General features: G+C 49.2%; 1 protein-coding gene across 3 annotated transcripts; it reads left to right on the top strand.

Annotated features, from left to right (window-relative positions):
• The first annotated feature begins 261 nt into the window (after positions 1-261).
• LOC108639609 (flocculation protein FLO11-like) lies at positions 262-10,445 on the top strand. Of its 3 annotated transcripts, none has more exons than XM_018072392.2 (5): positions 262-376; positions 5,640-6,110; positions 7,147-7,476; positions 7,641-7,801; positions 8,618-10,445. In XM_018072392.2, exons 1-5 carry the CDS (start codon positions 280-282, stop codon positions 8,660-8,662), a joined length of 1,104 nt encoding a protein of 367 aa, XP_017927881.2. In that variant the 5' UTR covers positions 262-279; the 3' UTR covers positions 8,663-10,445. The 3 variants fall into 3 exon arrangements, with proteins under 3 accessions (XP_017927881.2, XP_017927882.2, XP_017927883.2); XM_018072393.2 differs by having other exon boundaries at positions 7,941-10,445; XM_018072394.2 differs by lacking the exon at positions 262-376 and adding an exon at positions 2,330-2,497.
• The last annotated feature ends 4,329 nt before the right edge of the window (positions 10,446-14,774 follow it).

Here is a 14,774-nt window from a genome sequence, read left to right as displayed (position 1 = left end):
CCACCTGCCTATGGGGCTGGAAGGAGCTTCTCGGTCAGGAGACCTGGTTTCTATTCCCGTCTCTTACCTCAGACCTTGCTTTGCAGCTCCTGGTTCAGCCCCCCTCCCCCCCAGTTTTCTGCCTGCACAACAGCTCGCAGAGGCTACGTGGGGTCCAGTTAATTAACCGCTGCCATGAAGAGCTTCACTGGGGGCAGGCTTCAAGGTCAGATCTGAGCCTACGCCCCACGCCCAGACTCCTCGCAGCAGACGGATCCTGTCCAGCCTCTCTCTGCAGGGATGGGGACAGTCCAAGCATCAGCCCTGTCAGGGAGAGCGCTGGAGGGCGTGGCAAATGCAGCCCACTGGTATCCTGCCTCCATCGAGGTCCTGCAAGGTATCGAGCTGGAGCTGGAGCTGAGTTTGCAAAGCGCTGCCTTTCGTATTGGATCCACGTCTCTGAGCCTCTTTTCCTTGCAATGAGGGTGTTTGCTCTACAGCATCCCTGGGTGCATCTGGCACCTTCCTGAAGGGCTCCAGAAATCTCTTCTGCTGGTTGTTGTTTGGGTGTTGTTTTGGTTTTTTTTTTTTCAAAGAAGACATCAGGCTTGGCTAGTATCTAATTAGCAGCTATTCCAGTTCTGCTTTTAAATTAAATGAAGAGCCTTGGTTTTAAATCCCACTATATGGGGTTTTTTTGCATTTATACTCAAGCTGTTTTTCCTTGAAGAGGTTGCGTAATTACCGTTGGTTGGTAACCATGAAATGGTAATAACTGACAACCAAAGATAATTTCTACGCTTAATTGAGTACTTTGCTAAGCAATAGGATGTAATTGCTTTCATACATATAGGTTACAGTTTACACTGTTACTTTTTAAACATTTTATTTTTCCACTTTATTGGTTTGTTTGCAGCTGGATCTGTTAAACTTAAATGGACATTGAATTCATTTAATGCACCAAAATAGCATTGTAGAAGGGTTTGAGTGCCTTTTCAATGAATCAGAGCAGTGGTTTGACATGCACTCTGTAGGAAGCTGATTTAAGCGAGGTGCTGCCCTCAGACAGTGACAGCCTGCACAGGAGGATACATCCACACCAGGGAGTCCTCCTCCCACAGGAACTTTTTCTGAAATCTTGAGTGAATCCTTTCTCATCTTTGTGCTCAGCTCTTTGGTCTCTTTGCACCTTTTCCAGCAGTGGCTGCAGCCTGCACCCTGCTGCCCCGCTCCCCCTGAGCCCTATCAGCCAGCCTGCCATGGCGTTCCTTGCCTTATGTGGCTCTCCTCCATCTCATCCTAAGAGAGATTTTAGAAACAGTGGTAAAGTCTATGGATAGGACTTGGATTTGTGTTGACCTTTGGGGAGCTTAGGCTGCTGTTTCTGGCTGAAACAGGAAGGAGGGAGCAGAGGATGCTGCTGAGACTGTGGCATGAGGGTTGTGGCCAGAGCTCATAATGGGCTGGTCCAGCTGAGGCCCTGCTCTGTGTCACTGTTTTATTCTGAGAAACAACTAGTGGGGTGGCTGCTGTGGCAGAGGATGGAGGGCATGTCTCTGCTCTGCGTTGTTGCCCTGACACAGCAGCAATGCTCTGTGCTCGTTGTGCAAACCTTCCCTGTCCCCTCACTTGGCCCCAGCCCTGAAACGGGCAGGGAGCACAAGGCAGGAATGGCCCTGTCTCCCGCAGAACTGGCTTCCTTCACTCCTCTCCGTTATGGCATATTTTTGCCATGTCTGCTTTGGAGTTGGTGGGAGCTCGGGTTGATGGCATGGAGAGCCCTCAGTGGTGTCAGGCAGCGCTGGAGAGGGGCCGAAGCCGTGGGCTGATGTTCAGAGCCCTCCCTTCCTTCAAGGAGCTGGGAGTGTTTCCCATCCTTGTCCAAGGCAGGGGTTTCTTGGCTGGCTGCATCCCTCCTCCCCTGGGGCCGCCCTCTTCCTTTGCCCCTCTTGTTTCCCAGACAGAGGTCACTGCAGTCAGCACAGTCTGATGGGAGCTGCTGCTCCAAATCTACCAGCACTGCCCTAATGTGGTCTGGAATCTCTGGTTCTCACCACGCACAGGCTGAGCCTGGAGGTTAGTACAGACAGGGGGCATGAGTGGGGCTGTAGCCAGGGGACCAGCAGCCAGCTCTGCTTCAGCAGGCACTGCAGTGTAACCAAAGCAGGCCCACACTTGGTTCCCTGTCAGGGAAACAGAGATGCTGTTATGTCCAGAGCTCTTGCTTGGTACAGTCGTATCTGCTTTGTTATGGATCCAAGGATGAGCGTACCTTTGCCAGCTGTGCTGGGTTGCTGCAACTGTCAGGCCTTGGAGGATCACTTGGAGAAAGTGAAGCATCCACACTAACTCCTTCCCTTTCCATCTGAGACAAGAAGGACACGGTTCCCTCTTGTCTCCAGGAGCTGATGAGGGTGATGCCTTAGGCAGTACGGGCACGGCTTACCTGGCGTGTGGTGCAGGAAGCAGAGCTCCAGGAGGACGCCAGAGGAACGAGCTCTGACCTGCGTCTCTATGGGTAACCAATAAACACCTAAACCCAACATTGCCCAGTGACTGGAGCAGCAGCGACAGCGCTGGAGCTGGGGATTTCCCGACCTGTTGGACACCGGAGATCCAGCGCAGACCCCGGGGGTTGGACCCTGGAGGATCGCAGCTGGTGCGGGGTTTGCTGGGTCTCCCCCAGCACAGCCAGCCACAGCAGCACTCTGCTTTCCCCACTGTACCACAGGGTTTGCGCTGGAGCTGGGTGGGAATGGGTTGCCTTTTTGGGTGATGAAACTGTGGTAAACAAAGCTGTGGCACTGCAGCAACGATGTAGCAATCTTAATGCAAGGGCCTTTGGGGAGGTGTTTTTATTTTAAAACAAAACCGAGACAGAAGTCATTTGTGCTTGCAGTCTTTAACACCCACAGCTCACAAGTACCAAGTTGCTCCTATGGGAGGTTTCCCCAGGTGCTGTGCTTGGTGGCTTTGGATGTGCCCTTATTAGGAGCTGACAGACGAGTGATGGGCATGTTTTGTCTGTCTGTCCCCTGATGGCCATGTTTTGTCTGTCTGTCCCCGGGTGATCAGGATTTACTGACAGTCCTTTGTTTCTTTGGCCCTTCCCTTCTCTGTCTTTCCACCATCATCTCTTAATGGGTTGAGTCTTTGTGTGAGTCTGGATTAGGCTCTCCATTTTATCAGGCCCTCCTTTGTTTTTGGAGCTGGGGGTGCTGTGATGTGCTGGGCTGGATGACCTGCTAATCCAGGTGCCATCAACACCTGCTTTGCTCAAAGGCCTCTCAGCGACTCCCTTGCTCCTCACCTGCCAATTTTAACATCTTTTCTGCAATTCTTTACAAACCAGGTTTTACAAACTGCAGTGCTGTGTTACACCAGGCCTGGGCCAGAGTGGCCCATTTGCCAGGGAACCACTTCCTTGGCAGTGCTGGACACCAGACAGTTCTGTGGGAAGGAGACAGATGTGTGGCTACTTGGAGAGAAGAGCTTAGGGAAATACTACTCTTGCAGACAGCGGGGTGAGGGGAAGCTGCTTGTCCCCACAAACACTGCTGTCCCACAGCACCTTCTGGCAGGGCTGCCAGTTCCTGACACTGTGGGGAGGTGCCCTGTGTGTGGAGTCCAGACTTGTCCACCTTCTCTCTGGCTTTCCGTTTCTAGTCAGAAGCTGTCATGATGGTTTCAGAGTCACTTAGGCCTTTTTGCAAGACAGCTCTCCACAAATCTTTCCCCTTCATGACCTCAGTCATGGCTTGCCACCTCCTGAGAGGCTGTTCCGGGCACAGGCCAGCTATTGAAAGCCAGGCTTGCCACTGGCTGGGCATCTGGCCACCACCTTTCCTGTTTTCCCCACGGTGACAGCGCGGCTCTGTGTGTGTCTCTTGCTGCGTGGGAGCAGCAGTTGGGTGTTTACTGAGCAAGCATCCGCCAGTGCCCAGCCGGGATCCGTCAGCATTGCCCAGCGCACGCTCTGGAGCTGGTGGGATCTCACCCAGCGGGCAGCGTGCTGAATAGCAGTGATGGGTTTAGGGCTGGAAATTGTCACATGAAAAGCTGTGTATTTTGGTGCCTGATCCCAGGAAACACGGTGCTCAGCTCTTTTCCTTCCAGGTGTTACTAGTGTAAGCATATCCTGTGCCTGAGCTCTGTTCCAAAGAGCAGCTTGCCTTATTTGGAGGCACGTTCTGGCCACGGACAGCTGGATCCAGGCGAGGCCAAAGGGAGCATCACTTACGCCTTTGGTCTTCATGTTTAAGTTGCCCCAGCTGGGGCTCCCCGTGAGAGCTTGTTCTCCAAAAGTGCCGAACAGGGTTGTGCATCCCTGCGGGAGCCCTCCTGGGACTGAGGCCCTGGGCCGGGGAAGCACAGCTCTGTCAGGCTGCTTTGAGGTTTGGAATTCTCCAACTGGTCAGGATACTGCAAAGGTCTCGAGAGAGGCGTATTGTGTCTTTTTTTAGGGCCTGTTAAGTGCTGTAGCTGGAGAAGAGCTCTGATAACTGTGTCTGTTCTGAAAAGCTTTTAAAAACTACTGAGATTTCCCCAAAGCAGTACAAAAGTGGGTTTTGTACCTTTCATCCTGTGCTGTAGGATGAATGTTTCTTGGTGATGGCATCTGTTTTGGATGCCTCTTCACCGTGGACATGATGGACAGGAGGGGCATGATGGATTTGCCTCAGTACCTTTATTTTTTTGTATAGTTGGCTCATCAGGCCGCTGTGACTTCAGTAGAAACTGGAATAGAAATCATCAAAATATTGACTGTGTGGTTTTTAAGTTGTCTGGACAGTCCATCCTGATGTGGCTACATTTCTGTTTTCTTCCTGTTTACACCCGGGAAAACCCTCACAGGATCCGTGTTAATGAAGGGGCTGTGTAAGAGCCTTGTGGTTTTCCTCCTCCCATATGCTGTCACACTGTCTAACACCTGTGGATCTGGAGAAATTCTTGCTTGCTGGCCCTTTCTGCTGTAGTGGGAGGCTGAGTAGCTCCTCATTTCTGTGACAATAGTTGCACTTCATGCTGGTGATGTGTTTGTAAATAGCTCATGAAGGCGACTCTCAACACCAACAGCCCTGTTAGCTGTAGTACTCTCTTGCTGCCCATTTTACCTCTCCCTCTAGCAGTAGTTCCACACTATTACTACAATGACTCACAATATATGCTTTACCCTTGCCAGCCACAGACTTTTTAAATATCACTTTCCTCCACTTCATCAGGCTGAGGGAGCTAGAGGGTCTACATGTTTTCCTCATGTGTATTTTTTCAGCACCACTTTTGTTTCTTTCTCGATGAGCCAAGGAAGACTTATCAAAATTTCCTACAGAATCAGGTCTCAAGTGGTACTTTTAACAAACCCATATAATTGAAAAATGTTTTGTGGTTGCTCTAGGGTAGAGGGATTGGTGATGCTGACCCCGCAGAACAAGAACACAGGGCTTGAGGGGGAGGAGGGTAAAGGAAGGTCACCTAGAGCAGATCTCAGGCCTCAGAAGGCCAGGAGGACAGAGTAGCTATTGAATCCCTTTCCCGAGTGTGAATCTGTGCTGGATTTGGAGTTAAGGGGATAAAAAGGTTCTATTTCTGTCCTTCTGCTTTCTTTCTCCTCTCAGTGTGGGATCTCTGACAAACTTCTCGTTCTTAACTCTGTTCCATAGGACAGGGACAGGAGACAGGAGAGACCTTGGAGACACCATCACCTTTTCCTAGCACAGTGCTAACCTCACATCAGCCAAGGGAAGCTTCTGACTTTGGTCCAGCAACTACTGCCATTCCTCAGACAAGCCTGGAGAAAAACTTGACTTCTGCAACACTCAGTACCACTGGGGCCCACACTACAGAGGTGGAGAATGGCTTCATCCCTACCACCCCCATGGCGGGCTCCAAGGCAGAGAGACTGCAGGCTTCCACCACTGCCAGCCCTGGGGACATCACAGTTACACATCCTGAGCACCACAATATGAGCTTATCAGTCAACAGCAGCACTGAAATCCCCTCCCCTACACTGACTGCCAGCACTCTGGAAGAAAACCAGCCCAGCCACGAAGCCACAGAGCCTTTCAGCACAACTGAAGAAACGGATGAGGCCGCCAGTGCAACCCCCTCACTTCCTCTGAACACTGTGCCGGGTGAGGTTTTGCCTTTACTGCCTGTGCAGAAAGTCCTGCCTCAAGGATGCTCAGCCTGGAAATATCTGAGCACTCTCCTAGAAACTGGAGAAAGGGAGAAGGGAACGAGCCATTAAGTGTAGCCAGTTCAGTGGGACTTGCAGAGGTGTTAGTTCAGCATCCTCTTTGTAAACCATGTCAATTATGTATTAATTGGGCTGGCTGCTTTGTGATGAGGACAGTGATTGTGTGCAGGGACATCCTTTATATGTCTCATCTGAAACAACATACTTCAGCAGGGCTGCCCAGCTGTGCTCCTCTGGCACCAGGGCTGGAGGCTCAGCAGGAGCCTTCCCTGCTGCCTAAAGAATGGGGCAGCACACCCTCCCTTAGCACAAAGCACGGAGATGGGCAGGCACAAACATCAGCCCATCCATCCCTGGGCAACTCTGAGAGCCTCTACCCTGGGTCCCTCTGAGCAGCGTGGGGACTGGCTATAGGGTCTACGATCCCAGTCTTGCCCACCTTGGGGCCTGCCAGGCTGTCACACCCCCCTAATGCAAGACAGATATTGATTGGCCCCTGATTTGCACGGTGTTCATGCGCAATCTCATCGTTTGCCCTGGCTTGTGTCACAGGGTCTGTGATACAACAACACAGCCCCAGTCCCTGGGCAGCCCCCTTTGTGCTCCCCATAAGGAGAGATGAGAGACCTTTCCCAGTGTCTTGCTCTGGGGTAACCCTCAGCTGTGTGCAGAGCTGTTTGAGCTTGTCCTTTGTCCCCAAGGACAAGCCTTGTGGGTCCAGCTGAGGTTGGCTGCTATTGCAGATTGGCACATACGAAAACCAAGAGGACTTTCTAAGCACTGTGACTTACAGTGTGGCTCAGCTGTGCCTTCTCTGTCAATCCTGCTTGTTTTCCCAGGGACTGACAGTAAGCTGGTATTCCTGTAGTCCCAGCAATCTTCCTTACAGCCTTGCTTCCATCTTGCCCAGTTCCACAGAACAGTGTGCTTGCACTTAGCCTTTAAATTAACTCCTTATTCCTATTTTGCAGCAACAACTAACAGCTCTCAGCTGGGGCCTTCTGATGAGCAGACCGTGGGGCCCACAGCAGCAAGGTCTGAAACCAGGCCAGGAACGAGCCCTGTGGGTGCCACAGAGGAGAGCACTGTAGAGCCCAGAACCTTCTCTGCTCCCATCTCCACCGTACAGAGCGTGTCCTCTGCCACCGCCTCCAGGACTGCCACGGTGAGACCCCTCATGACCAGCTCCACATCTGCCAGCACAGCTGCCATGCCCACCAGCACATCTGCACGGGTGCAGTCATCAGAGCCCAGACATGAGAAAGCTTCTGTGTTGAATGTTGGTGATGATGAAAATTCAGGTAAATGTTCTGCTTTTGTCCCTGCTCTCATAAAACATAACAAAGGGCTGGGGCTACCTCAGATTGCCTCATGCTTGCACTGAGCAGAACCAGAAAAGACAAAGCTTTGCTGCTCCAGCCCTTGAAGGCTCTCCTTTGGCCTCATTCCCTTGGTGTCCTTGCAGAGCAACCCAGTTTGGCTGATACAACAAGGGCTGATCCCTTGGTAATCACCGTGATCTCCGTCTTCATTGTCATGGTGGGCATCCTCGGCCTGGTGGGCTTCTTGAGGTACCGCCAGCACAACAACCGCATGGAATTCCGGCGCCTGCAGGACCTGCCCATGGTGAGTCATGCCTTCAGCCCAGCCTGACATGGTCTGGCTTGCTACTGACTGCTTTGCAGTTCCCTTGCTACTATATTAGCAATGCTTTGGGTATTTGCAGCAGCAGCAATGCTGATCACACACTCCTGTTCCCTCTTAGGTCCCTCTCCTTCCATCCAGGGTTTGAATCAAGACAGCAAGTCTCAAGGTTGGGCACTAAAGAAGCTCTCTGCCTTCCCCTCACTCTGCAGGGGAATGCTAAGAGGTTAAATAGAGGGAGAAAGGAGAGCTCCATCCAAACTTGTCCTGAAATGACACTTTCCTAGCCTCTTCTCCTGTTTTCTGATATATTTGCTTTGTGACTGTGACAAAGCAGATTCTGTGCTTTGCTCCAAGGCGTTGTCTGTCTGTCTGTCTGTCTGCATTTGACCCTTTGGGAATGTAAAAAAAATATTAGGGTTTTATAGGATTAATTAGCTCTGGGGAAGCTGCAACTAACACACTGTGCTTTCTGGGACAGAGGAGTATGGGAGCTAGCAAGCAAGCTGATGCTGTTTCAAGAGTGGAGGTTTCAACAGCCGGGGTTCTCCACATCCCTGCAGCAGGCAGGCAGTTCCTGCACACACCTCTTCTCTCCAACTGCTGGAGCAGGAGGGAGAGTGGCAGTCCAAATATCCAGGAGCTGCCCAGGGACAGCATTTAGGTGGATTGCTGGGCAGATGGCCACACTGTGACAGTGTGGAGAGAAGGCTGTGCTGCCTGCACAGCACTCTTCCAGGCTGGCACCGCATTGCCATCGTGCAGACATCTCATTAAAGCACTCTTCTCTGCTTCTAGGATGACATGATGGAGGACACCCCTCTCTCACTCTACAGCTACTAGGCAACCAGGTTGTCCTCTGCCTGGCCAGCTGAACTTCCCTGAGGAAAAGGCCTTGAGGACTTGGTCCCAGATGATCTGCCAAGGAATGAGGGGCTATGATTTGCACACAACTGAAAGATCCTTTTCAGATGGTTTTTCGTTTTAGACGTTTTAAATAGTTCAGTGTTGAAGTTTCTATGCTGCGAATCAGAGCCCAAGTCTGGCCCTTTCCTCCAGGCTCTTCTCAAAATAATGCCCTGAAGAGCTGCCTCCTCCTCTTAGTGTGGTGACCAATTAGCCAAGACAACCTTTGCCATCACGTTCTGCATGGATCTTTTCTGTCCATGTTGGTGGCTGCTGGTTTCAAAGGAGGTGGGCAAGTGATCCAACAAGGGCTCTTAACACTGGTGGCGTCAGCACAGTGCTAACAAAGGAGACTGCTGTTTTCTGAGGGAGCCCAGGATGTGGAAATCAGTTCTCTTGGGCTCCCTCTTGTTCTGTATTTTTAAGGTTGTTTGTTTGGGGTTTTTTTCTTGCACTTTTTTTGTTCCTGTTTCAGCTTTAGTCCCAGGATTGGCACTGTCCATCCTGAAACACCTACCAGGAGGATAATAGACTGCTCTGCTTCCCTGTCCCTCCTGTGCTATGCAAGGTCAAAGCTCCTTTACCTTCTGATATTGGTCTTTGAGCCAGTCCGTGTCTTATCACGAGGACAGATCCTGGATGTAGGTGCCTTCCTCCCGTTCCCTTTCTAGGTGTTAGGCTGATTAGATTCTGCACTTTTGCCTCAAAATGTCACTGCTTTAGACTGCATCCAAGGCTCTTGAGGCCCCTCAAGGAAACCCACAGACCAGAGCCTCTGAGTGTAAGTCCAAGGATCTTTTGGTGCCCTCACCTTAGAAAGACCAGACTGTGTGTGACATGACAGTCCTCATGTAATTACACTTGCTCCTGTTTCCTAGCTCACTTTTCTCTGCAGGTAAATAGGAATGCCTTCTCTAGAGTGTTTGACTTTTGACTAAGCCAGTTGCTCCCTCAGGATACAGCAAGGGCTAGAGATTATCTGCCACATTGCTCTTACAAGCCTCAGTTTCTCCTCTCCTTTTAGTAGCAACATCACTGACCCCACAAAGGACAGATACCAGGCCTCACTAGCAAAAGTACCTTTTTTTTTCACAGTGCTGTTATTGCTTGTTGTAGCAGGAAGAGGGGAATTTCCCCATCAGCAGGGCCCAAATTATCTGCAAAGCCCAAAGATGGAGCAGAACTGGCCTGGGTCAGATAGATGAACTGGGCAAGGCAGCAGTTCCTCCTCCCTGTGTTACTCCTTCCGAAGTGACTGACAAATGGCTGCAGTGCAGTTTGGGTTCAGCTGTTGGCTTTGTAAGGATGCCCAATGACATAGGGAAGAAGGGTTGGTTCTCTCCTACTGTGGCATGAGAACTAAAGGGCAGTTGTCACAACTCCAAAGCTTTTTTATCCAGCATTGTCTGCACAGAGCCATCTCCCTAGCTACAGACTTGTTTCCCCTGCCGGAGGGCAGGGTGCTACTGGTTTTCGGCACAAAGTTGGCAAGTTAGTCGTGGAAAATAGAACACCATCCTGGCTGGAACTGGTGCAGGCTGGCATAGCTGGAAAGTGTCTCTGCACACAATCAAAAGGGCAGGGGCTGGTTGTTCTGGTTTCCCACGCATCGCTGTCCAGGGGAAAGGGGTGAGGAAGAAAACTCGCCCAACACCAAAGTGCGACTTTCTTTGTAAAATATGTTGATAGTGGATTTTTTTTTTCTGCAATAAAGTTACAAATGCCAAAGCTGTCTCAGTCCTCATATTTTCATTGCAAACATCTAACTGAAAAGCTTTTATAGATCCTAGTGAATCCTGTCATAGGTTCAACAGCAGCAGTCCGGGGCATGAAGACTCACAAGGCTGATACTAGAAAATGCCAGACAGCTATGAACTGTAGCTCTGAGCATTCAGAAGGACACCACCCCCTGCTTGTGTTCCTTCTTGTCAGGGTCATTCCCTGTCTGGGTTGACTGAGATTAATTTCTATACAGTTAAATCAGATGAAATCTGTCCTAGAGAACCGCACTAGACCAAATAATGTAACCTACACCTCTAGACTCCCTTCCTTTGCCTCTGATTGAAGATATTCTCCTCCGTTGTCAACTATAACCCCAAACCTTATTTAGAGAAATATCCTGAAAGCCAGCCTAATCCAAACCTAAGTAGCATCATCTGTCATGCTTCTTTCTATAGTACAGCAGACAAAGCAATTTGAAAGGCCTGTACTTCTCTTTGTTTAGCTTTATAGCTGTTTTGAACTCTTCCCTTCAGAGCTCAGACCCACAGGGAGGGAGGGACTCAAAAGCATAGCTTTTGCTAAAGACCTGGTAGGAGTCTCTCCTGAGCTAATAGTCTCTCCTAGCTGTCAGAATACTTTGGCAAAATCAGGCAGCTCATGTCATATAGACTGCATTACACAACTTTCTATTGCAAAAACAAAAGGTGGCGAGTGAAACTACTTGGTCATTGGGCTTACGCTCTTTTTTAAAGAGTTCCCACAACAAATCTAGAAAAGCAAATCCCTGGGAGATCTAGTGCAAGGGGAGAGCAAAGATTTCATAGCCTAGCAAACTGCTTGCTGAGTAATCTGAAGACATGGGGGTGAACTTTAAACCCTGCAGAGATTTCAGTCCTGACTCAACATAAAACCACACAAAACAGAATAAGTAACAGAACAAACATGCCACAACTAAGCCAGACTTCTCAGGTCTAAAGTCAGCATTATTCTGGTGCTTTACGTTGGAGTTTCTAGTGTTCTGCCTTTTTACCACCAACCCCCCTCAGAGCTGATTCTTTCTCTGCAGAACAAACTGCTGAGCTGCCTTGTTGGAGAGGTTGCACAGTGCAGGTCTGTGTTAGCTGGAGAGGCAGCAGCAGGACAGGCTTGTGCAGGCAGCCACCCTTGGAAATGAAGCTTTCTGCCTTCGCCCATCCAAGCTCTGACCTCCCAGCCAGGTGATTCAGTCTCTGAGGTGGCCAGGTTTGGAGATGGACCACGGGCTGCTTGTGTGGGCTTCATCTTTCCAGTGCAGCAAAGCAAACTGACAGAACCAGAAATCAACTGTTGCCAGTTTCTGCATTTCCCCTTGAACACAGCTCTTGCTTTTGATGAGGTTTAGTTTTAATGCCTCCTGGGTTAAGACAATTAAGGCTAATTAATATTATTAATTAGCAAGGGACCAAGAATCAAATCACTTAGGTTTAAAGCTAAATAGAAGGGAAAGAAACCCAGGAAAAAGAAAAGCAGAGTTTGAGACCCACGTGCCACCTCTGCCCTCCCCTCCTCCTCTCTCCAGACTCATGTTTTGAAGGGAAAGGGATTTGAGCAGCTGAAAAGTGACAGTGCTAGAGCTACTGTGCCAAGGGCAGGGTTACCTGTGCTACGTGCCAGTTCTCTGCCCACTCAGTTGTCCTTCATGGCTCAGTGCCTGTATTTTAGGTTTAGACACCGTGTATTTAACCATCATGTCACCCTGCAAGTCTGTAAACAAGGCTAAAGACACTGTTCAGAGGCAGAGCAACTGCCTCGAGGAGCACTGGAGTGGACAAGGCAGTGTGTGGGTCTCACAAGACCCACAGTCCCATAAGGATTTCCCACGGATAACAGTCCCCTGTGCTTGTTACCACTTAAATCAGAATGAAAAAGGCATTCCACTGATCCATGGAGCAGAGGTGCAGGAGCAAGCCAAGGAAGGAAGAGCAGTAAGTTTTCAGTAATGAAGGCTACGAAATGGTGCAGAACCGGGGAAGCTTTTCGTAGCTGGTACTCTTCTCATCCCAGGGGAGAACAGACATGCCTACTGTCATTTCCCAGACACCTAGGAAGGAAACAGGAGGCTGCACAAATCCACATTATTTATACTTAAATTTCTACTACTACATTCAAAGTGGTATAAATGTGGATTTGTCATGGGGGAAGGGGAGAGTTTTTCTACGTGAACCTCCTGAGCCTCTGCCAGGGATGTTCCCATCTACTTGCTACCTCTGTTTCACTTCGTAGCAGAAGTGAAACAGGAATCTTCTTTCCAATATTCCCTTCCATCCCCCACAAGGCAAAAAAGTCTTGCACTTCCTGTGCATAAAAAAGCCAAATCTGTAGTCCTCCTGATACATACCTAAGTGATAAGCAAAGCTGGAAGACCATGACTGCAAATATGAGTGTCTCCACCAGTATTAGGCTCCCAAAATTGTTTGTTCAACCCCCCAGAATTGAAGCATAACAAAGGACTTCAAACTTCCCTATCCAACCACACTTCAGTGAAGACTCTTCCTCACTTTAATGCTACAGGGGACATTTTTCCTCACAGATCTGAGAAAAATGAACCTTCACCCAAAGCACAACTTCAAAACAGTCTCAGAAGATAAAGCACTTAGACCTAACTCAGAATACGACTTTCTAATTGTGCCTGGTGATACAGTGCTTGGGAATTAGATCCCCCACCATAGCTGATTCTGCAACATCAGTAAACTTTTATAAGAAATCTTTTTAACTATTTCAGGAAAGAAGCGTAGATAGGGTGTTAGACAAACTTGATAGATTTGTGCATTTTAAAGACAAAGGGATCAATTTGTTCATCTGCTTGGCAGCCTGCACAGTTTTCCTTGTGCTTGTTCCCACTTCCTGTCTAATAAATATACTTGAAAGACATACTCAACACAGGTCTGCCTCACGTGCCCCAGCCGTTTAACAATGGTTAGCCTCAGTTCCTCTGCAATATTTTTTTCTGTTGAATGACCCATCATCCAAATTACCCCCTGAACCACAAAACCAGCTTGATCTTGATCAGACTGACAGTGGTCACAGCTGGAAGAAAATAAGTACGTGTTTGTTCCTACTGTTCAGCCCTCTCTCTGTTTGCAGGTAGACCGGACTCCCCACCCACAGTTCAAATAAAGAGCTAAGTAGGTTCCCTTATGGTAACTAAGTAAGATACCTTCTGGTATCCTCCCAGTCATAAAACAGGTCTCCCTGTGATGAACTGCCCAGAATTAATATATCCCTGCAGCAGAAGCCTTTTGCTAGTGCTCTTTGAACTACAATGGAACATCTGTTGACAATCTCCCGCAGGGTAACTTCTCCCCTCCCCTATTTTAATCCTGTCTCCTTCAGAAGTACACATCAGTTGCCACAGGATGACTCTCACAAGCATTAGTGTTTCCTTTCACACTGGTCTATCTTGGAGCTGTAGAAAGAGAGATGAGCTGTCAGCCCTGTTCAGTGTTTTCTTTAAAATTTGCTGTTATGCCCGAACTCCTGAAAGTTTTGATGCTAAATTGCAGGTTCTGCTTGGAACAAGACAAGGTTCATGGGTTCTGAAACATGCCTTTCAGACAGATTTAGACACTCATTTGATTCTGACTGAGAAGGTTTTCGCTGGGGACAGCTGCAAAATTAGCACAGGTTTCCTTTGTGCTAATCCTGGCTATGCCTTCTGACAACACCAGCAAATCAAGACACTGACATGATCGTTGTTTCAGTTTCCCTTCTGATAATCTTGGGGGCAGGATGAGAAATTCTGCCTACTTTTTAAAAAGGATCTCAGTATTTGTAGGTGGAAGGCTATGTTTTTGGTGGAAGAAACTGTGTACAGTACTATTTGTGGCTGTCTAGCAGAAAGGGAACCTGTTTTCTCAAAGGCCTTAGAGAAGCACTGGGAAAAGAGCTCCCTTTATTTTACAGAGTCTAATCTGGTGGCCCACACTGAGTGACAGGGAATTGGTCACTCACATCCTGCTCAGTCTATTTCATGGATGCTCCAAGTCACTTTACAGCTCACTTTCAGTGGGATCTAAGCCACTCGAGCAGGCTTTTACACCCTTCCCGTGATCTGTCAAGGGCTGCTCACACATTCAGATCTGCTCTAAGAAGCAGAGTTGAACTCTGGGAAGCCACAGTCCATGCAACTGAATGAGATGGAGTTCACAGGAGCAGCCTCTGCCACTGTGTCCTGTCTTGATCTGTGTTCAAGCCTCTGCTTGATGAGTCCTGCTGCTACTCTCGGTGTCACCAGACTCTGCTTTTAAAACCAGTCCTAAGTGCTCTGCTGGACTCCCCTCACAGCATC

This window comes from Manacus vitellinus, unplaced genomic scaffold (genome assembly GCF_001715985.3).
Source record: "Manacus vitellinus isolate BGI_N305 unplaced genomic scaffold, ASM171598v3 scaffold_21_pilon, whole genome shotgun sequence".
NCBI classification, from domain to species: Eukaryota; Metazoa; Chordata; class Aves; order Passeriformes; family Pipridae; genus Manacus; species Manacus vitellinus.
The sequence above is the reverse complement of the archived record's forward strand: the minus strand, read 5'-3'. Positions and strand labels throughout refer to the sequence as shown.

What these genes read in the sequence shown, in the direction of transcription:
- LOC108639609 (XM_018072392.2), top strand. Translation starts at nt 280, where the DNA reads ATGGGGACAGTCCAAGCATCAGCCCTGTCAGGGAGAGCGCTGGAGGGC. An exon ending in CTCCATCGAGGTCCTGCAAG is followed by an intron (nt 377 to 5,639) that starts GTATCGAGCTGG and finishes TCTGTTCCATAG; the next exon opens with GACAGGGACAGGAGACAGGA. An exon ending in TCCTCTGAACACTGTGCCGG is followed by an intron (nt 6,111 to 7,146) that starts GTGAGGTTTTGC and finishes CCTATTTTGCAG; the next exon opens with CAACAACTAACAGCTCTCAG.